This window comes from Thunnus albacares, chromosome 13, assembly GCF_914725855.1.
Source record: "Thunnus albacares chromosome 13, fThuAlb1.1, whole genome shotgun sequence".
Classification (NCBI taxonomy): domain Eukaryota; kingdom Metazoa; phylum Chordata; class Actinopteri; order Scombriformes; family Scombridae; genus Thunnus; species Thunnus albacares.
In genome coordinates, this window is record NC_058118.1 from 16,245,917 (window position 1) to 16,270,170 (window position 24,254).

A 24,254-nucleotide genomic window follows, 5' to 3' on the forward strand; every position below is an offset into this window, starting at 1 on the left:
GGCTGCAGATGCAATACACAGAAGAGATAAAAGAAGGCTGTTATCCATTTACCTGTAGGTAGAGATACTGGAGATTATGGAGACCTGCAAAGATCCCTGGAGGCAGGCTGATCAGGCCACAGTGATATAGGTGCAGGGCATGTAGCCGGCCCAGGCCCTGGAAGGTATCTGAAGCGATGGCCTTCAGGTGCTTGTTGTCCCCGAGGTCAAGCTCCTCCAGGCGGTCAAAGCCGTGGAAGGTGGATGGCTGTATGTAGGAGATGTTGTTGGAGTAAAGCCACAACATAGTGGTGGTGGGCGAGAAGTGGCCGCGAAGCAGCCGCTGGATCTTGTTGTTCTGCAGGAAGACGCGCTCGCTCTGGGCGGGGATGCCCTCGGGCACGGCATGGAAGTTGTGGGCTTGGCAGGAGACGGTGCTAGGTGAAGTGTAGCAGATGCAGTGGCGAGGGCAAGGCAGAGAGAGATCCAGGCCACACAGCACCAACAGTAACTCCACCCCACCATAACCTGAGAGACGAGAGGATAGAGGGATGGAAATGAAAGGAAGAGATGGAGGGAAAGAGGGATAGACAGAGACAAGCAGAATTAATTGAATTCATACAGCAGAGCTTCTGTTATCAGACTCATCTTGAATGAAACACTCATTGCTCCCAGTTTACAAGGGCAACAATAGGCTTGGTTCAGTGCAGACAAATTACAAGCGCTGTCACAAATCTCTTACACACACGTACGCACACAAACATCCATGTATTGTTTTGTGAGCCCATCCTTTTTCATATTTTTCAATCAATTCCAAACTGGTTAGCCTTAACCTTAACTTTGCTTATACTCTTCACTGCTGTCTTCATCTAAAACTGTGTCAAACCCCCCCCCCCCCCGAATCTAAACTCAGGGGACCATTTTTTCACGTTTTGCAAAAATCTTGAAAATTCTAAATACCAAGAGGCCCCCTCACCACCACACACACACAAAGACATAAAAAGACTGCTCAGGTATACAACAATTTTTGGATGCAGAGCGTGTGTGGTCTTGTGTTTTTCTTATTGTGCGGTGAGATGATTGTCACAGAGGAATGCACATTTTTATTTATGTGTTCCTTTAGACCAATCTCGATGATACGGCACACACACAGACACACACACACACACACAGACACACACAGCATCCTATCACAAACCGCACAGTGTTATATCCTTTGGTTATCCTCTAAAGGCGACAGAAAATCGATGTTTCTCCTGCTTACAAGTGAACACGCACCACACCTGTAATACATTCCCACAATAAGGGAAACAGAGAAAGAGGAATAGAAGGAGAGAGAGAGAGAGAGAGAGAGACGGTGCAGGATGAAGCAGGAATCATCTGCGGCATGCCTGTGAAGTGGATATTACTTTTTGTTTTCAGATTCCCCTCGTCTCATTTATTTATTTGATTTTTTTTTTTTTTTTCTTGGATCATTGTTTGATGTATTCTGGGGCCGGAGAGAAAAAAAGGGAGTAAAAAGAAAAAGAGATGAGGGTAGAAACATGCTGATCCGGTGAGGATTTTCCAAACGGTGAGAGATAGATACAATACAATATGAACAATATGTGCTTACATGTGTCCAACCTCTGTGTGTGTCAGTGACATGGACAGATGTGACGGACAGATGTCAGGGTTGATCAGGACACTGCTGCTCTGTAAAGAACAGCGTGTTCTGAAATGTCAGCAGAGGACAGAGCAGTATTATCCCATGTGGTACATGTGGTGTCTGTATAGCTGTTGTGTAACCATGTACACACAGGTAATGCAATATGTGTGTGTGTGTGTGTGTGTCAGGATGTCTCTCTCTATATACGTAACGTTTTATCTGAAACATATTGTGAAAGTGGTGTCTGTAATATTTGACAAGGCTGACCTTTTCATAAAAATAAAAAACAAACAAAAAACAACAACAAAAAAACAAGACATGAAACAACCGGTGTTGTCATGGCAGCCCATCTTCTGTCCTGGTAAACCAAATCAATACTCTTCAATCCTCTTAAATATTGTGTGAATGAATGAATATTTAACAAATATGAATATAAATGGTTAAGCAACAACTACTCAATAGTTTGTTAATTTTATGCATCTTTTTACTATATAATGGTAAATAATAATAAATATAATTTATCATTAATTCATGAAATATTCAAATTTTATTATGTAATTTAAACATTAAAACACTAAACTAGAGCTGAAACAATTACAGATTAGTCAATCATCAGAAAAATAATCAACAATTATTTAGATAACTGAATAATTGTTTCAATCATTTTTCCAGCAAAAATGCCAAAATTTCACCATCAAATGTGAATATTTGATGCTCTTGTTTGTCATATGTAAATATATGTTTGTAAATAAACTGAAAACTTTTGAGTTTGGGACTTTTGGTTGAATGAAACAACACTTTTGAATCCAGGTTTTGGGAAATATTGACAACTTTTTTCACTTTTATCTGACATTTTATAGACTTTTTATCAATTAATCGAGAAAATAATTGGTAGATTAATCAGTGACAAAAATAAGTGTTCATTGCAGCCTTACACTAAACCTGATTATAAACATCAGTGATTATAATGATCGTTCATTATTTTTAAATACTTACTTATCTGGATAATGATGAATTAGTAACAAAAGAAAATCAAAGTAATTTTTAAAAATTATTAGATCATTTATTAATTATTGCAGGTGTATCATACTTATACTGCGTGAAATATATTATTTTTATACATTTTAACACATATTTCCTCTTAATTCACCCTCCCCCCAATCCTCCTCCTGTCATCTCTTTCACACTTTCTCTTTTTTTTTCTCACAGTCTGCCTATCAGTTTTTATTTGGTCAAATGTTGTTGTTATAAGCTGTAACATACAGTGTGTATTCATTCCCTCTGGGAATTTTAAATGATCTTATCTCTCTGTTCTTTCCTCCTCTTCACGACTGCTCTGCATTATCTGTCCATCTGTGTTGCCCTTTGCTTCATGCTTCTCTGCCTCCTTTCTCCACATCGTTTACACTTCCCCCTCATCCACAGCTTTATCTTCATGCACTGCTCTGCCCCGCCTGCTGTGTCTGTTAATTAGGTATAATGCTGCTCTTTTCTACTTTGTGTAGTATGTAGTAGTGACTGTGTGAAAATGTGTACAGTGTACGCATGTCTATATGTAACTTTGGATAATGTGTAAACTGTTAACAATGACATCATTTTGAAAATGTGTTGTTCTCAGCACCAGTGAGGGGGAAGCCTCCAATCCTGCATCAACAACAAATTCTTGTTAGCTTGTTTTCAAATGTTAAGAACATGCTTTCAAACATCTTCTCTCCGAGTCAGCACATGCTTGGACTCTACATCTGTGGATTTTCAATCACATTAAGCACTAGTGCAGCCTGGAATACATAAATAGACAAATAATTGCAAATCAGCAATTAGCCAAAGTATCAAGCTGGCATTGAGCCAACCTTCAAACCTCTAACAACTCAAGGTACATAAAAATCTGTTTCACCTGTAATTATTTGTGACGCATTTCCCCATGTACTGTAGTGCAGCTCAATATGAAAATTAATCAGGATGAGTTTCCATGGAAGTGATTTGTAGGTGTGGATCTCTGGTGCAGAGGAGTAATGCTTTGAGGCTCATTTGATACCCAACACCTTTTTATGACTGAAATATTATTAGTGATTTTTAGGAATGTTCCAAGCTGATTATTTCTTCCCTTTCTGTGTTTTGTCTCTTTTTTCCCTGCTAGTGTTGCAACAGTGCTCTACTTTACAACAGCCTACAGTGCATTTTGCTCTTATGAAAATTAGTGAATGTGTGTGAATGTAAAAAAGTATGTGTCCACACTGGTAACAAACTCTGACTCTAACTTTCTTTTCTTATTAGCAAAGAGCAATATACAAAACATTCAAGTAGCAGCTTTTTAGGCAACATTGACCATCATTTTTGATGATTAAAATGACAAACATTGCCAACAGCAGATTATATCAACTATCACTAATTAATGCAATTAGCAACAGCATTATTCCAAGATTAACTTGATGACAGGCCCACATTAGACTTGAATGCAGTCTGGTTAAAGAGCTCTCCGCAGCCGGTGTCTGCAACTGGCCGAAGATTGTTAGTGAGGGAAAAAACTCCACTCTGTAACGCCACTGTACAATCACAAGTGGACTGAGCAGCACATCACGTCAAGTTCAGGAGTCGCATTCTCCAGTTAAACTTTTATTCATATTTCATATCAAATCAATGCTCGATTTGAGAGTTTCAAACTCCCTCAAAAGAAAATTTTGTACATTCTGAAGTTAAATGCATCAGTCTGGTGAACTTTGAGAGCAAAATTAAGAGGTTAGATCTATGAAGAATATTGTGCTCTTGTAAACAATTTAATCATAAACACATTGGTCATATAGATATGAATGGTGATAACACAGTAAATATAACCAGCTATTATAAGCATTTTCTTAATTGTTTTGTGTTCACTACTTATTTCTGCAAAAAAATTAGAGCTGCAATGATTAATTTATTAGTCAGTTGACAGAAAATCAATCAGCAACTATTTTGATTTTGTTAGCTTGGAGCCATGATGGTTAGCTAAACATGCCTATAGGTTGTAGCGACTCCTTGTAGCTAAAGCTACCCGTATTTAACCTGCATGCAACTTCAGCGGGGCTCTGGTGTTGGCATTTGAGTAAAAACACACCTGAATCATTTCACATAAACAACTCACCTTCAGATAAACCCAACAACAAAATCGCGAGCACCACAAGCTTTAACTTCGCTGAAGCAACGGCGCAAAACATGTCAGATCTTTTATGCTATTATGAGAAGTGTAAAAATATTTTTGGTTCATTATGAAACTGTGGCGAACTGCCACAGTCTAGGTAATTAATGGGAAACACTGACTTGGATAATGATGAACTTGAAACTTCCCTATTGATTTTGTCAACAAGGTGCTCTGTTGAAAATAGATGGAGAGCATTATGTGGGTGTATTTGACTCATATTTGTTTTGTTTGTTTGCAAATTTGATTACATGGCTATGAGAAAAGGGGAAGAACAAACAACAGAAAAATTTGTTTCTCTACTGCTCATCTAATATAAATAAAATACCTAGACAATAATTAACATTTACAGTAAAGTTCACAGTCTCTACATACATATATACATAAATAATTAAAACCCACACAGTATGTAATATTTGAACAACTCATTCGAAAACCATTGGCAGTAAACTGTTATGGGGCGCCCTTGTAGCTTTGGGGTTAAGACACTGACTATGAACTACGGCAACGTCCCTGCTTCTAGTCTGGCCGAGGACCTTTGGTGCAGCTCTCTCTCCCTCATTTTTTAATGTCTCTCCGCTGTCTGTAGTAAAGCCTTTCACTGTCCCCAAAAATACAGCGTCCAATTCTCTGGGAAGGTTTTTAACAAGATTTTTGAACCAGGCTGCAGGGATTTGCATTAGTGAGGTTGAACACTGATGTTGGGCAAGAAGGCATGGCTCACAGTCGGCATTCCAGTTCATTGGAGTTGTTGGCTCTTTGGAGGCCAGTCAAGTTCTTCCACCCCAATCTGGGAAAACCATTTCTCTGTGGCCCTTGTTTTGTGCACGGGGGCGTTATAATGTTGAAACGGCAATGAGCCATCTCAAATCTGTCACAAATTTGGTGGCACACTTCTTCTACTGTAGGAACCTAGCTTACTGGTTTTCATTTTTCAAGTGATATAGCAGTATATTGCATAAATGAGTACACCCTCTCTTAAACCTAACAAATTTAGAGACTTCCCTTTACATATAAGACATTTTTGGGGTTCCTATATGATGTAATGTTCTTGCAACTCTCCATTATTAGTTACCAGTGACATATGTCAATACTAATCAGGAAAATATGATATGATGGTCAAAATGGTAAAAGGCTATGTTGCAAAAATGAGTACGTCCTCCTGAAAGTTTAAAATATCACTTGATAAAATGTTTTTTTAGTGCCCTTTAGGGGCAACTGATCACCAGATGAGTTGGTTGAACCAGCCCACTCAAACCGGTGTAATTAGTTGACAATTAAAGTGGTACTTAACTCATTGAATCACACTCAGACTTAATGCTGACAACAATGGCACCACATGGGAGAGAATTGTCTGGAGACTTGAGAAAGAGAATTATTTCATTGCACAGAAAAGGACAAGGGTACAAGAGGATTAGCAAATCATTGTTATTAATTCAGAACACAGTAGCAAAAGTGGTACAGAATTCAAAAAGGATGGAAACATGCAGGTTGTCGCTGTAAGCTTTCCCCTCACGATGAGCAAGTTTTGCTGAGAAAAGTGCAGGAGAATCGGCAAGCAAGTGCCTCAGAGCTGGCAAAAGCTGTGAATGTATGGTTATCGTCCACACAGGAAGCCACTGCTGAAGCCGCACAAGAAAGCCTGATTATCCTTTGCTAAGTTCCATATTGACAAAGGTGAAGACTTTGGGATGGGTATGGGAATCCATACTCTGGTCTGATGAGACCAAAGTCAATCTTTTTGGATCTGACGGCATCCAAAATGTATGGCGTCGCAAGGGGGAGGAGCACAATGAGAAGTGCATGGTCCCCACAGTGAAGTATGGTGGTGGTAAAGTTCTTATATGGGGATGTATGAGTGCTGAAGATGTGGGGGAATCATGCTTCATTGATGGCATCGTGAATTTGCAGATTTACTGCAAAATCCTGAAAGAGAGGATGCTACCCTCGCTCCACACTCTGGGTCATCGGGCACTTTTCAACATGGCAATGACCCTAAACATTCTTCCAAGGCCACTGCTGCATTCTCAAGGAAGAACAAGGTGGAAGTGCTGCAGTGGCCAAGTATGTCACCTGACCTCAACCATATTGAGCACCTGTGGGGAATTTTGAAGAAACAAATAGGGCAGCACTCTCCATCAAACATCAAGAGGGGGTGTACTCATTTATGCTGTGTACTGTAGCATAACCAGTGCTATGTGGGCTTGTTGGAAAAAGGGAGAAAAACATCTTTCAGTTCGACTTTAAATATCACTGTATCCTGTTGCATCATGATTTCCCTTATTGGACTGTACCTGCTGCACCAAAACCATGAAAAACCTCAAACCATGTGTATATCTTTTGGCCATATTGTGTAATTTCACCCTCAGAAAGAGTACTGTCTGCAACACTGCACAGTCAAAGATGTTCAACTTGATTGGACCGTAATCACATGGATGATGATGTCCTTTTGTCCTCTGGGTTGGCACACAAGCGTGGCTTCCACTTTATACCCGTAATTGTCCATTTTAGCAAGTGCAGCCTTTTTAATCAAAACTCTCTCTCTCTCTCTTTTTCTCTCTTGCTCTCTCTCTCTCTCTGGGTCTGTTCCCTGCTGGTTGTTTGTCTAAATTCTCATCTTAGCTTCCCTGGTTAGATATTTGCTGAAAGCTTCATCAAGCACAGCCAGAGTTCAATTACAAGAGCTGTCTCCCTCCTCTGTCTTCCTTTCCCATTCCTCCACACCAGTCGTAATGTGCACACACCACAACACACACACAGAAAAGTTAAAAAAAAAAAAAAAAGCACAAGCGCATACACATGCTGCTTGTCAGGCCATCGTCACAACTGCCTCCCAACTAAAGTTTGGCATCTGGAGGAGACACCTGCCACTCATTCTGGCAAACACAAGGAAATAGTAACAGAGTGTGGAATGTAGGAGAGGGAGGGAAAAGGAGAGGAGGGGGGGGGAATGGGCAATATCATTCTCAAAGGGAATGAGGAGCTCCTAAAACATGAAAGCGGAGGGAAGGGGAGAGGCACAGCATGGTGGTGTGGGACGGAAAGAGAGCAGAGCGAGTGAGACTGTAGCTAAAAAAAGGATGATGGGGATGACAGGGATCTACTGCGAAGTGTAGACCGTTATATAGGTAGGTGTGTAAATGTCTGTCTGCTCTGCAGAGAACACAACTGCGACTTCCAATGAATTGCCAACTAATTTTATGTCCTTCTGTGAGATGAGTCAGATAAACACTTGTAAATTGATTACACACACACACAAACACGACACACATGCAGACAGTAAAAAGACGTGTTCTCTTCTGCATTCAGGTACACACACACACACACATATGTGTGCATGCAAGCCGCAGGCACATACACCCACATAAAGACACAGACAATCAACCCTAATTAGGTAGCAGCAGTAGCAGGATTTACCCCCCCCCCCCCCCCCCCCCCCCCCCTCTCCCCAACAAGACCAAGAGCAAAATAGAGAGTAAAAAAGGAGAGAAAAAAGATTTGTGTGAGTCAAATTTACAAAAACTAGTGCAGTGCCTGTTCAAAACGTGTCTGTTCAGAACAGGCCGATTGCTTTGGCCTCTGGCTCCAGCTCCTGTTGTTGCGAGGTGTGAATGAGTTTATACACCAACAACATGAAAGAAACTAACATTCTATTATATACAGATGTTAAGTACTGTAATAGTGAATCTTTTCACATTTCAAGTATAAAAAAAGTATAAAATAAAATACATAACAGAGCACTTTTGAAAAAATGTGCATCCTAAAATAAAGTGGATTGATAGTATTGGGCTCTCTTAGACCTTTTATTTTCTGTGGCTTCAGTTCAGATCATTTGAGTGGGTATATTTGTTCAAAAGATTTGTGCTTATATGAGACATACTGGTTACTGGAACTGTCCGTTTGAAGTAACCTAAGAGTCTTGATTCTTGATTAAAAACTGTGTTTTCATTGTCTACTGTTCTCTTTTTAGAGCACGCCATGTGAAAAACTTTTCTTGAGCTGAGCTGATACTGAAAGGTGACACAAAAACACTGCAGACCACTGATTGGTCAGTCATTTATCTCATTCACGGCCTTTCTGTTTCAGAGAAAGCTTTCCATCGCTACCTCTCCTCACTCCGCCAAGCTCTCTCTCTCTCTCTCTCTCTCTCTCTTTTTTAAAATGAGTCAAGAATCCGACAACAAAGCCTTTAATGTTACCAAACGAAGAGAGATGTCCTCCCCTCGTCTCTCTCATGGCAGGGTTGTACAGTTCTGATCTCCACCTGTGTTCATGACATGCAGTCGCAGAGTCCAGAATCCCTGACCCGCTGCTGCAGAGCGGAGCAGCTCGCTGATCGCTTATTTGTGCATGTCCAAATTGCACCAAATTCAACATTGCACTCGCTCGGGTCCTCAGCAATACACCTGGCAAGTGTGAAGTTGATCAGATGAACAGTTGTCGAGATACGCGAAGGACACACATACAGACAGACAGACAGACAAAGATTCTTTCCTTTGTAGTTAGATGGTGAGGAGGCAGAGAGTGAGAAAGGGTGCAGGAGGAACAGCAGTTAGCTAAGACACTCAGTATAGATGCTGCTCCTCTCTTGTTGGTGGTTGATTTAGTTTAGCATAATCCCAAAGATCATTTAGCGTTGCTCATTCAAATGGTGATAAATCTCTGGCAGAGTTAATGAGAGATTTAAATGGCGTCATTGCCTCAAAGACACAGCTGAAATATCTCTGCACTATATAATCCTCCCCTCTCTTGTAATGTGGCACATAACCATTACATCCATCTTCATATCAGAGACAAATCAGGTCAATACTGCCGGCTCTGCACCAGTGATTCTCTGTGGCCCAGGAATTGCTATTTTGTAATCTTGAAACTTTCTTTTATTTGAAATTCCACTTTTGTGACCCCAAACAAAAAAAAAATCAAACAAAGCTTGCAAGCAAATCACTGGCTGATTGGTCAGAGTAGGAGTAACAGTTAATTTCAAGAGACAGACACGGCAGTAGCTACATTCCTGTCTTGATGCTTGATCCTGTCTCATTTTTTGGTGGACTGTTTACATTGCATCTTTGCAAGTTTGGAAGAACTGAAGTCATTGGGACATGGCCTACAGAAAACTAAAAACCTGCATACCCACAACGAGTTTGCATACCAAAATATATCAGAATAAAAAGTATTTTTTCAGTTTTGTGGGAGTAGAACGCACAGATGTTTTGGCTATGTCGTAGGAGTGCAACATGGGACAAGGCTCAGAATTATTATCTTATTCAAATATGAAGTAAAGCAGTTAAAAGAAATAAGATGCTGCTGAAAAGAAATGTTTTATCTCATTTACTACAAATCATATGCAAGAATAATAAGAATAAGAAATATTTTATTAATCCTGAGGGAAATATAAGTGTCACAACAGCACCATCCAGCACCCATCACACACAATAGAATAAAATAAAATAGTTACATGGTAAAATTGAAAAGGTTGTTATTATACACTGTGCAGTAATTATATATGTAGCATATAATAAAATGAGAGTAGTGAAATAGACAGTTGACAAATGACAGTTCTCAAAATCATTGCTTGCCAATGTGCAGTGTCAAAAAAGTGGCCATGAAATGTTCACTGTGATGGACAACATCTCAAGCAAGTTGATGTGCTCAGCATGTACGTTAGTGGCTGCCTGGAAAGAATGAATAGCCCTTTTTAATGCACTAAAACATGCAAAACCACCACTTTTCAACCTTTTGTGCGATAACGGCTGCCTGTATAATAACTTTCTATAAGGTTTAAATTCAGTCTTTTTATATGTTTTAAAAAATATATATTTTATATATATTTTTTATTGATTTTTATATTTTATATTTTGTCTTTTTATATAGATCTTTTTACTGTACAGTATTTACTGAGCCTCCTAGCCAAAGTACTTCACACGATTACACTTGTATAACCAGAGTGACGATGTAACATCTTGAATCTTGAACTTACAGTTCTTTTAATTCTTTTGTAATGTATGTTCGAATTGTATATTATAAAAGGAAACTGCAGAGTCTTTAACCTCTGGATCTCCAGCACAGCGGTGCTGTCTGCCTCAGTCCAGCAGGGAAGCAAAGTGCTTAAAGTTGAAAGAAAAATCGATGTTCATTATCATGAAGCACCTTGAGTGGTACCTTGCCTGTTTAACAAATCCAAGAAGGCTGCTAGAAAGCTATTTTTTAAGGTATCTAGGTATCTTATAATTAGTGCCGGTCTTGTGTGGTCTATTTTCCACTGCCTGACCCGCTCAGTGGTCTGAATCTCTGCTGCGCCCCCCTCAGCCCCTGGCCCAGTGCTGTGACATCTGTTCAGCACACAACATACTGGCCCATTAAAAAATACACACACTCTACTCTGATCAGGTCGAGTGCATACGTGTCTGTGTGTGTACAGGATGGAGAAAGAGACAGATAGAGAGAGAGAGATATAAAAAACGCAAAAATAACCTCTACCCTCTTTGCATGCAGTAATTGGGTCATTTGAAAGGCTAAGCTTATCTCAACACTAATCAAGCTCTAATTATACTCAGAAAAACTTTGCCCACCCCTCCCTCTCTTACACACACACACTCTCCACATGCATAATCAGATGATGCAGGTCACAGCTTTCTCGATTTAACTCCTGCCTATTAGTGAAGGAAAGATGTGAGACAGAGTGCAGTGCTGCTTCTGCAGCTGCTGCTCTCTGACTCGACCGGCATCACTAAGAACGCAATGATAACAGCAGCTAACAGGGTGACATGTGTCAATGGGAAACAGGGGCCATGCTCAGACTTCTATAAGGAGGTGTGGTACCTCCTCCTTAGGCATTAAAGACTAATGCAGTTGGGCACACAAGGACACACAAAGCAAAGACTTTTGCACTCCTTATGCAACACACAGGTGATAATTTTAAATTGAAAAGATATTGCTCACAATTTTCTGTATTTTTCTTGTCAACAAATCTCATGTGCAGAGCCAAACCAACAATGAACTCATACTTTTTACAAGTGTGTGTGTGTATCCAAAGCCTGATATACTATATTCCTCTGTGCTGTAGACCTCTGCTGTTGTCCAAAATCGATTGAAAACACGTCAATGAGCCACACCGCTGCACTGGGTGACATGTTCCTTTGCCCTGAAGGCAATTGCCACTGTAGTTTGGTTTGGCTCTGCACGTGAGGTTTGTAGACAAAATGAAAAAAAGAAATAAATAGAAATAAAGAAAAATTCCAGCCGAATACCATCCACAGTGCAAAGAACTGCAATTTAACTGCTTATTTTTGATTTACTCATGCGTACTGTGGTGCCAGTTGCTTGCATTATCTCACCATTTTCTCCTCACCCTCTCCTAAAGTATTATTTGAGCTGCCAGTATTGAAAGAAGTCCTTGTTTACTGTAAACTGTCTCATAAAGAGGAAAACAGAATGTTTGTGTGTGTGGGGAACATAAAATCTGTCTATATAATAACTTTCTGTAGGGTTTAAATTCAGTCTTTATATATATATATATTTAAAAACATATATATTTGTATTGCTTTTTATATTTTTTTTATTATGTTTTATATGTCTTTATATATATATATCTATTTACTGTACAGTATTTACTGAGCCTCCCAGCCAAAGTATTTGACACAATTGTACTTGTATAACTGGAGTGACAATAAACATCTTGAATCATGAACTTATAGTCCTTTTAATTCTTTTGTAATGTACAGACAGATGACAAATTAAAGGAAAAACCTGAAAAGATGAGTAGAGAAATATAACAAATGCAGATGCTTCCACACAGGTGCAGCTGCATGGTACAATTAAGCAATTAACATCCACTCATGCTCTGTGGCATGTATAAAAATGCTGAGCAGGCCCGGTAGATTCTGATTTTCTATCAAGATGGCAAGAGGGAAAGATCTAAGTGACTTTGAAAGAGGGTTCATTGTTGGGGCACGGATGGCAGGAGCTTCAGTCACAAAGACTGCTTAACTGGCTGGCGTTTCAATAGGAACAGTTACTAAAGTGACATCTACATTTAGATCTATGGGAAAGACATCAGTTATAGGGTCAGAAATTGTGGTTGACAGCTCACATTTGATGACCGTGGTGCTCGTACATTAGTGCAATATGTAAGGATAAACAAGCAAGGAATGAAGCAAAGGCCTACGCACTCTTTATGCAACACACTGGTGATAATTTTGAGGATATGGATTTGGAGGATTATATATATATATATATATATATATATATATATATATATATATATATATATATATATATATATATTTTTTTTTTTTTTTTTTTTGTCAACAAATCTCATGTGCAGAGCCAAACCACCAATGAACTTATCCTACTTACAAGTGTTGTGTGTGTGTGTGTGTGTGTGTGTGTATCCAAAGCCTGATATACTGTATTCCTCTGTGCTGTAGACATCTGCTGTTGTCCAAAGTCTATTGAAAACATGTCCATGAGCCACACTGCTGCACTGGGAGACATGTTCCTTCGCCCCCGAAGACAATGTTGGTTTGGCTCTGCATATGAGATTTGTTGACAAAAAGAAAAAAAAAAAGTAAATCGCCAGCCAAATCCTTTAAGAATACCATTTGCAGTGCAAAGATATGCAATTTAACTGCTTATTTTTGATTTATTCAGGCGTACTCTTGTGTCTGTTGCTCATTTGCTTTATCTCGCCATTTTCTCCTCCCTCTCTACTAAAGTATTATTTGAGCTGTCAGTATCGAAAAAGGACCTTGTTTACTGTAAACTGTCTCATAGAGAAAACAGAATGTCTGTGTGTGTGGAGAACATAAAATCGGGGTTAAATCGTTTTTTAAGTGGTCTGCTCCTTTTACAAAAATTTGCAAATGTTTTATTGAAAAGCGGCAAAGAAAAGCTACAACAATGAATCTACTGAAAACAATGCAACATACATCACTCCGTGCAGTAGTGCACAAGCTTGCAGGCATGAATGCAGATGCGATGTGACAGACATCCGCACACTAACACAGAGATGTATACACCCAATGGATCAAATACACACCAATCACAGGAATTTCACAGCTGACTGACCCTTATCTGGCAGAAGGCATCTGTGTCTGCTGAGATAGTATGTATGAATGTGTGTGTGTGTGTGTGTGTGTGTGTGTGTGCAGTTTTAACATCTGTGTGTGTGCGCAGTGTATGTACACACACACACTCCACAGCAGTTGTGGTTGAGATGCTGGTTGCCCTCTGTGTCTTGCCATCACTGGATCTGGAACGCTCTTTGGCAGATATCCTCACTGGAGAGCAGAAAGAAATGAGCCTGTCCAACAAGCCAATGAAAAGAGGAGGAAAAAGTGCAGTATGGGGGCAAGCTGGTTCTTCTCTTAATAGCTGTTTGTCCAATTCCCCCAGCAAGAGGAAAATCTCTCTTCCTCTTGTGACTAAATCATTCCCTGCTCTCTACATTGCAGGTATGAATCACCCTTTGTCACCCTCCTCCGCTCTCCTCCCTGTTGTTCGCTTAGTTCCCATCTGTCTCTATTACAAAGACTGTTAAAAGTACATCAGGACTTATTATTGCATAAATCTTTCATAGCAACGACTGTCTGCGCTCTTGCACCTTGTTTCCACAGTATTTGTTTTTGAGGCTCTCGGAGCGAGAAATTTCCGTCATGCTTGGGGATTACACTTGTAAATCAGACACGCACAGATTCAAGAAAAAAAAAAAAAGAAAGAAGAAAAGAAATAGGAGGCAGAATGCGAACGAGATGAAGGCTTACGAATCCAAATATCCAGAATGACAAGTGAAGTGAGTGATTTCAGTGCAATGACATGTCCGAGGGATGATCTGTCACTGGGCTGTTTTATCGGATAACACGCTGTTACTGCACACTCGCCTTTGACTGAGCCAATCACAGGCAGGCGTTGGCCATTTTTCAGCCTGATTGGCCAAAACAAGAAGCGGAGATCGGCATCAGTCCTCTCATTAAACAGGCTCCCCATGGAGAATGATTTTAAGCACTATAGAACTGTCATCGCTTGATGCGATCAGTTTCCTTCTAAAATGAGTTATCCAGCAGCTGATAAATGTGAGACCTACAGCAACAAAATGATTAATGACTTGAGAGCACAACTACATATACTGCACCAGAATGAAATGGCTGGATCAGCCCCCTCTATCTAAATCCAGAGTGTCAAACTGAACTGTTTCTATTAGCTTTCAACTGACAGCAATTCAGCCATTCACACAACACCATTAGCATGATATTAGCGTAGCAAAGTGCTACACTCCCCCTTCGGCCTGCTTTTTCTTGTTGACATTTTTCACACCGTGCCGCTGGAGGAAAATACATTCAGATGGAATGATAGAGAAATAGCAGAGAGGAGACATCAGTCAGGAAATATGAGAAGGGCCGTGGAAGGCAGGGGAAGGATGTATGAGGGGGGAAACAGGAGGTGGTGTCACAGCTTTTCTCCATCAGCTAAAGAGAGATGGATGAAGCGAGAAGAGCATGTCGGTTAAACTCCCTCAATCAGTCATTGGATCTGGCTAATCTGAAGGTTGCTGGTTAAACTCCGCCATCAGTCATGGTGCTTGGCTTTTGTGAAGGTTAGAATCATCTGGAGACGTCTTGTCCTGTTCTTCTGCTGTCATTTTTTAAGCGGATCCTTCGGCTTCACCTGAGAGGTTCCTGCGTGGTTGTGTTATTCTGTATCTTTCCAGTCTTATAGGCTAAACCTGTTTGCCCTCCTGCTTTATATTTAAAGGGATACTCCAGGGAAAATCTATCTTGAGTATCAAATACTTACCTCCTGAAGGCTTGAAAGGTAGCTGAAATGTTTGTAGCATGCTCCTTCGTGGAGAATGGCAGCAGTTTTACAATGGACTCCAGTGATGACTCAGTCACAGCGTGAGATTGTCTCGAAACATACCAAAACATTCACAGAAACCTTTCAAAAAACTCCTGCAGCACAGTCTTCTTCTCTGCTGTTGATCCAACTGCTGACTATGCTCCAGATAGTTCTCCCATTGCCACTGAATCACTAAATATACTTCTTCATTTGGAGCTATGAGGAGGGAACGCAGAGGTAGCATTTTAGTCTTAACGAAACTATGAGTTCTACTTTAAGAATGTGATAATGAAAGATTCAAATATATTGCAAATATATCACAATAACTGAAAATCAATACATCTTGTGTAGCCTATTTGTGCAGTAAAGGATTATTTTTGACTGATGTAACCAATCAGTGGTGGTTTATGTATGTGCAGTAAAGGTGTCAGTCTGCTTCAACCAAAGTCCCTGCTGCATCATATGCACTCTATTTAGGAAGGTTTCCTCACCGCTAAGTGACTTGAATTTTGCACCCTAATAGAAGACAGATAAAAATAGCCAAAGGTACATTGACATAGATATGTTTGGAAAGCTAATATTTCTAAAAATAAACAAACTCAAGTCTGGATCAACAGTATGAGAGGGATTTTTTAAAAAAAACACTGCAGTAGTGCTTTATATACAGTACATCAGGTACTTGTTTGTGGTATGAAGATGGATTTACATAATACATAAATTGCATGGAGAGGTTTGAAAGTGGACATTATTGTTGAGGTTGCAATGATCAATTTTCTCAATGTAATTTATTGTTAAATGTCTAAAATGTCAAGTATAATGTCTATGAAGGCAATAGGATAAGAGCTGATGAAGTGGTGAAATGTGTTCAAGTCTAAAACAGTAAATCCAGTTTTTGATGTCTAGATATCAAATACACAGTAATGATGCAGTTTAGTGACTTAAACTTGGGCTTTTACTCTCTCTATACTTCTGTCATACTAGTACACATACATCACATATATACAGTACCAGTCAAAAGTTTGGACACACCTTCCCATCCACTTGAATGAGAAAGCGTGTCCAAAGCTTTGACAGGTACTGTATATAAGTTTGATTTCAGAGAAATACCAGAAGTTGTTTGAAAGGTTTGAACGTGATAAGTTTTTGATTTGTTTAACTCATTTGAATTGGACAAGAAGCAGTTGAGTTGAAAGTTTTTGGCTGCATTGATGAAGTGTCTAAATGGGTGCACACCAGACTTGATGAAGCGTGGTATCAGTTTGCATAATTCTGGCTATGCTTGAGATTTCTTGACAGTAAATATTCCCACACACCCAGCCACCATAATTTGATCATTCACATCAGTTCTGTCATCCTCTTCTCATTTACGTTGCTCTAAAAAGCCCCATTTCGACCAACGGTTCCAGGTACTTTGGAACCAGAGGACCTAATCTCAGGAACTAAACTTGGAACGAAAAGTCCCTGTTGTGCAATCCTGTTTGTTTCTCCCACATCTGAGGAACCAGGTAGATCGTGAAAACTAGACCCATGATGAATTAAAAAAAGTGCCTGAAGCGCAGTATTAAGACATGAGGAAAAAACAACACAGATTTGTCCTATTGTTCTTTGTATTTACTGTTGCAGGGGTTGTATTTAATGAATGGATGAAAAAGGAGAAATTAAACTGAAAGTAAGAACAGTAAATCATCTGCTGAGTGTTTGATGGTTATTTATTTCTGCTTTAGAACGTAACCGCCATGAAACAATTAGAAAACGTTTTATTTCTCTCATTCACTTACATTGTTCTTGATACTGCCACTCTCTCTCTTAATTCACTCTCTAGCTCGCTCGACCACTGCAGCTCTCTCTCTCTCTCGTTTGCTCTTGCTCTCTCTTTTTCTCTCCATCCATCCATCCATCCATCCATCCATCCATTTTCTTTACTGCCTATCCTCTAGAGGGTCGCTGGAGGGGGAACTGGAGCCAATCTCAGCTGACATTGGACGAGAAGCGGGGTACACCCTGGACAGGTTGCCAGTCAATCACAGGGCTCTTTTTCTCTCGCCCTTTTTTAAAATGAGGCTCAAGCCGACAGCAAAGCCTAACTTTACTTTTAACATTAACAAACAAAGAAAAATGTCCTCCCCTCGTCCTAAATCGATACTAGAGTACTTCCCTGTTTTATGAACGAAGTGGCATACAAGTTGAAGCAGCTGTGTTGTCTGTGTTTGACAGCGATGGTTATCCCTGCAACCCGCCCCTAAGGTTCCTGTACTAGGGACTTTTTGGGGGGTTAAACAATCTCCCCTGGAACATCAGTTAGACCCTGGTCCCTCCAATGGAAATGCAGGTAGAGGAACTCAAAGGCTTTTTAGTCCCTGGGGAAAGTTCCTGCAGTGGAAATGTGGCTCTAAACTCTAAACTAGTTTTTCTCTTTTCAGGTTTTATTTTATTCTCAAAGTCTTACCTTTTCTGTCCTTGTGTTCACATGTTTATGCTCCTTACTTTATCTTGAATACTGTAGCTCTCAGTTCAATACCATTATTTCTATGGCAGGAAGTAGTTTCAGGGAAAAGAATTCACAGAAAGGTGTTGAAAGAATGAAAGAATTGTTTAAGAGAAAGGTCATGACTGTGTTTGGGTCTACCAGGTTGAATTTGTCAACATCTTGAGAGGAAATGCTGCCCAAGATGCTAAACTCCAGGCGAGAAATTTTCCTTGAGCCTCTTTATTTTTTTTTGCTTCTCTTTATTCTACAAGTAATTCCATCTCTTTTAACAGTCACACATGCACACACACAAAGGGACAAGGTTGTCCTTCGTGATTCAGAACTTTGAATTAAACACTTTATTCGAGGCAATGTGACTCCACTCTCTCCCTCACCTGAGGCGAGTTACAAAGAGAGGCATACCCATAGTGCCGTGAGTCCCTGATCTTTTTTCCCACACAGGGTCAACGGCACTCATCAAAACTCCATAAATGTTCTGATTTTCCTCCTCAAGGTCACACACATCGTCGACAAATACACTCCCATTCACAAACACACGAGTGAGCACCCACTGAAAAACACAAAAACATGCATTCACAGGCACACGTGAAAACACAGAAGTGCCCAAGTCATGACACACACTGGGGCATGACATCTGCAAACACACACATCACCTTCTGCCCACATTTATATGTTAAAAAGCTTCCATGAGCTAGCATAGTTTCACAAATACATGCCACCCCACGCACACACACACACCGCACATCACACCAAAACCTCACACACACATACACATACACACACACACACACACACACACACATACCAGCTGGAAATGAATTATGAATGCATATCTCCAACTCCATCCTCCTCTCCAACTCACTATGTCCGTCCACTCAATCCAGCTTCACCCTGGCTGCATAATCCTTTCAGTTTCTCACCCGTTTTGTACCACCTTCCTCTGACCCCTCTTTTCCTCTATTCCTCCTTCTCCTCCTCCTCCTCCTTCACTCTTCCACCTCCCGAATGTGTCTTTGTGTTTGAAACAGGGTTGACCTCTGCAGTGTGGCTCTGAATTCTGCATTTAAGGATTTATTTTCCTATAACTGGGCGGTGTGATGTGTGTGTGAGAGAGAGAGTGTTAGTTAAAATTGATAGAGTGTGTGTGAGAGGAAGAGACGGGGAGGTTTTTCTGTGTTTCTAAGACTACGTTAACACCAAGCCAGCTAAATTTGAACAGGCTATTTATGTGTGTCACACTAGAGTATTCAGATCTTCTGTCTCTGCTCACCCTACACACCTGAACAACAGGAAAACTGCTCAATATCCTCGTTAGTCATGCTTTTTCAGTCAACAAATGACAAAATTGCTCATCCTCCTGCTCTCCATGATCACTACAATCAATACAGCTGAACTCACAATTTATAAATACTATGTGTTAAACAGGCAGCCAGTACAGTATTTACTGCACTGCGGCACTAACACGTCGATCAAATCACTATTTTATGATTGCAAATGAGTGACAACAGCTGCTCTGTGTAATCAGCTAGGCCTATATTGACATTTGAAATGAGCGATCACAGAGAAAGTTAGAGACGACAGAAAGTTTTCTTTTTTTCTTTACTGTCACACAGTCACCAACCGGGCGTCATCGTCCTCCTTTTCCAAACTGAAACGAGAGACTGGAGTTTTTAGATTTTTACACTCCGGAGACCATTTTCTCTTTCAAAATCTCTGATTTTGAATGAGAAAATGGTCAGTTTAGTGTGGATTAGGGTTGCAACTTATGATTATTTTAATTATCAATTAATCTGCCCGTTGTTTTCTCGATCAATTGATTAGTTGTTCGGTCAAAAAATGTCATAAAATTGTCAAAAATGATGATCAATGTTTCCCAAAGCCCAAGGAGTCATCCTCAAATGTCTCCTTTTTTCCGAACCAACAGTTTACAACCTAAAGATATTCAGTTTACTATCATAATGGACCAATTAAACCAGAAAATATTCACATTTTCTTAAAAAACGACTCAAAATTATTAATTGCTTATCAAAATAGTTGCTGATTAATATTCTGTCAATCGACTAATGATTGCAGCTCTAGTGTGGAGAAGGAGAAAAATGGCAACAAAAAAAGCACTTTTAAATTTAGTCAGTGTATTTAAAATGTTTATTTAGGCAAAGTTATTGTACGGCTGCTGCTTTGTGTTAAATAAAAAAAACATGTTCATACTTCTCAAAGTAAAAAATCGGAAAAAAGTTTACTTTTGACATTTCAGTACACCGAAACTCGTGTATTGTAGTGGCACAGATACAGAGCATCTTCAAACCATGCCCAGTCGTACTGTGGGGAAAAAGATCAAATGTGTGTGTGTGTGTCTGTGTGTGTTTGTGTGTGTGTGTGAGAGAGCGAGAGAGAAAGAGCTGGTTGACATTTTCCCTCCAACTAGAAGAGGACTGATGGGCAATGCCAGTAAACATAAGTCTGTGTGTGTTTATGTGTGTGCTTATGCATTTTACAAATGCCACTTTCTAGTGCCAGCTTATGGCAGCCCTCAAGACAAACACACGCACACACGAACGTGCGCACGCACACACAGATACAGGATTGTTGCAATTGTTCTCTGCTCCAGGGTTTTGCATGATGCTGAAGTGTCTCACTGCACTGAGGTAAACTGTATGCCAGCACCTCCCCCACCCCTTATGCACACACAAACAAACAAACACACACACTCAATCAACCCCAAATTTCTTTCTCTCTCTTTATCTCCCCGTTTGTCTGTCTCTCCTTCAATTACAGTCCATATGGTAGAAGGCCCCCAGCTCTTCATGTGCTCCTTTGAAGTGAAGTAGATTAAAAAAACAAACGTTTGGAAAACCATAAATGAGCACTTGCAGAGCTGAGAATAGGGCGAAAACACACACACACACACAAATTCACAGAAATACATTCATTAACATCCATACACTTATAGTATCACATGTGTATGCACAGAAGCAGACATGTATAAATTCATCAGAGTGCATCTGAATACATAAATACATACACAAACACACAGTCAACATATTAATATTTGATTCAATATTCAATCTGACCTCTGCCTGTTTCATAAATGTAGCCTACAGCATGACACATGTGCTGAGAGAAAAAATACTAAAAGTCAGTGGCCTCCCAAATGTCCTCTAAAGAAAATCTAACTCATGAAGCATTCAGGAAAAAGCATTCCTGACTGAATGTAAAGCAGGTTTGAGAAATTGGATTTTGAAGCCATTTTGTCCACTTCTTTAACTCCATAGATTTCTCTCCTCCATATATTCACTGCACAGGGATTTGTTACCTGTAGTGCAGTACATTATCTGTCCCTCTCTGGCTTGCCCCCAACAAAACATACACAGCGATTACACCCTAACTTTCCGAAATGCTCATAACACTGAGGACACACTTGCACACACGCACACACAGTGCAGCACAAGCAAACACACATACACACACACACACACACACAAGCTTCCTGCTGTGTTCAGCTGGTATTTACATCCCATCCCATAAGGCCTTGGGATTGCCCTCACAACATTCAGCAACTAAGTAATTAACAACAATGCCTCTCAACTGGGAGGGTGAGACGAACCATACACACAAGTACACACATGAACCGACAAAAATATGTTTTAGCAGATAGGCCCAGACAAAAAGCACTGAGAAAATGAAACGTTACAAAAACATACAGTCAATGTGACCTCATGTTAAAGGATAATTCTGGTTTATTGTAACTTTTTGTAGTCTTAGTTAAATGCTGAGATCTGAGAATACAGCGCCATCGCTGTCTGTCAGAAAATCTTGCAGGTTTTAAAGGGACAAATACACATTTCCACGTTCATTCCATTTTTTTATTCTGGGGCTCTACTAGAATATCTTTGCATGATCTACAGTTCAAAAAAAACTCCTTACTTATCTTATAGTTTACTTATCTTACTTATCTCTAGCTGTTAACTGGCTTTTTATGCAGCCCCTCAGTTCAGCCTCTGTTTGAAACAGGGCGTTTTAGCTCCTCCTCCTGACCCACTCTGTTCTGATTGGCTGTCCCCAGAGGCTATGATACAAACAGTAGTAGGATTTTTACTTCTTTTTCTTTCTTTACTCAAAATGTCAACTTCTTAAATACATATGTAAATGTTTGAGCCAAAATCTGATTCTAAAGTGGACATCACAAACAACTCGTGGAACAACCTTCGCAACAGAAATTACGGAACATTTATGCCGTTTATGGCCATGCGTTATGAGAACGAAGCATGCAGAGCAGGCTGAAGCCCTGGTTATTGTCTGGCAGGGAGCACTTTTACATATGTTCACCTCAAGTTTTGGAACTTTTTTCCCATGTTTAAGGTAGACATATGACATCATAACAGTATATAAAAAACCAAACATCCCAAAAAGCATGGTATGTCCCCTTTAAACAAAGTCAGATTAGTCAAACTAACAACAATGAATGATAAAATTATAACCACACTATATCTGTTGCAGACATCTATAATTACCGGTATTTTGGGTTCAGTTCAGTTTAACCTGAAACTAAAGTGGTTTATATAATCTGTTGGATTTCGTTGTAGTGAAGTTGCCATTATATTGTATTGTGTTATGTATAACATCATCATACCTGATAGAATTGAGGGCCGAGAACAAAACTAAAAAGAAGAAGAAGATATGTAATAAACTGGAATTGTCCTTTAAACTCCTGCAGGAAACAGAAACGAAGATGACGATGAGCAGACCTGAAAATGTTAGACTAAACTGCCATAAAGCAAACCTTTGCTTCTGTAAAGAGCAACCAGTCGACACCCCTGCAACTCTACATTCGAAACCAACTTTCCTGCAACATCTACAGTGATAAGACCAAGTCTGACAAGAATTCAGGAGCAGAGAGTGTTTTCTGTTGTTTCTCCTGAGGTTAAACTATTTGTTTGTTGGGTTGGGTAGCTGCATTCAGTCATACAGCCATTATGTAACAACTTCAACAGTGACAATGAGGTGATAAGGGAGCAGAGAGAAATCCTCAGAGTATGTGTGGGCAAAGTGTGTCTGCATGCATGTGTCATGTGTCTAAGTATATGCAGGCATGTCAGTGATCCTCAAATCCAGTTCTGTTTTCTGTCCTTCCATGTAATTAACTGCACTCACCTGTCGGCTCAGGTGTAAATCAGACCCCAATTAGACTCCTAGAATGAAAACTACCTGACAGTGTTGAAATCCAGAATGAGAGGATTTGGGAAACTGTTGCATCCTGTATATTCAAACTGACACTGTAGAGCTCTGAATCAATTTTGACAGGACAGACTTCTCGTCACTCACTACATTTACATGCACACAAGACACCAGATTACTGAGAGAAGTCAGTCTAACGCAAGAAATCAGACAATCAGACAAAATGTTTACATGCATTGAAGTAGTGTCTTTACTGCAAAAAACAAAATTGAGCTAAATTTAGTAATTTAATCAGTAATCAGATTTCTTCCCTACCAACTGTTCCTGTGCAGAGTCTTTCCCATGTAAATGGACAAAAAAAAACTTCCTTTCCTGTTTTCATCACCATGGAATCAGTTTTCTGGAAAATAAATCAGGTTTAATCCAGTTTCTAAAGATCATTTAACCTTATAAAGAAAACTTTACATGACTTTTCATATTTTAATTATAAAACAACTCATCTTCATTTGATATTTTAGCTGTTTCTGCTTTGGTTGTACTGGAAAGTGTTTCCTTACTTACTTCAAGATGCCGTTTTGATGCTGTTTAAATGTCATGTATTTAAACGGCCTTGACTCAATCAAGCTTGCATGTTTTCTTTAGGGGATTTTGGCTGGGCATGTAAATGTATTTTAATTATGAAAAAGAAGCTTTCAATGCCGTATTGTCCTCTAATGCATTAACACGGAAACACTGAAAAAAAAGGTAGCGTAGGTGAGATGCAGACATCCTTTACATCCTTTGCCAACGCAGTGTTATTTTATATTTAAATGTCTTCCATTCAACCCACACTGCATATGTCTGTGCTTGTGTTTAAGGTTATAAATCTGTAAAATATAAACTCCAGCCATAATTTGAGAGATTCGGTCAGATCTTACGGGTCCACAGCTGACATTATGTTGGTATTGCACATTCTTGCT

At 39.7% G+C, this 24,254-nt stretch overlaps 1 protein-coding gene across 1 annotated transcript in view; it reads right to left on the reverse strand.

Moving 5' to 3' along the window:
* The window catches only part of LOC122996057 (reticulon-4 receptor-like 1), a 93,365-nt gene that overhangs the window by 4,883 nt on the left and 64,228 nt on the right, over positions 1–24,254 (reverse strand). The window contains exon 2 of the mRNA XM_044371582.1: positions 53–507. Within this exon, the coding sequence (XP_044227517.1) occupies positions 53–507 (455 nt within the window). The remainder of the gene's footprint in view (positions 1–52; positions 508–24,254) is intronic.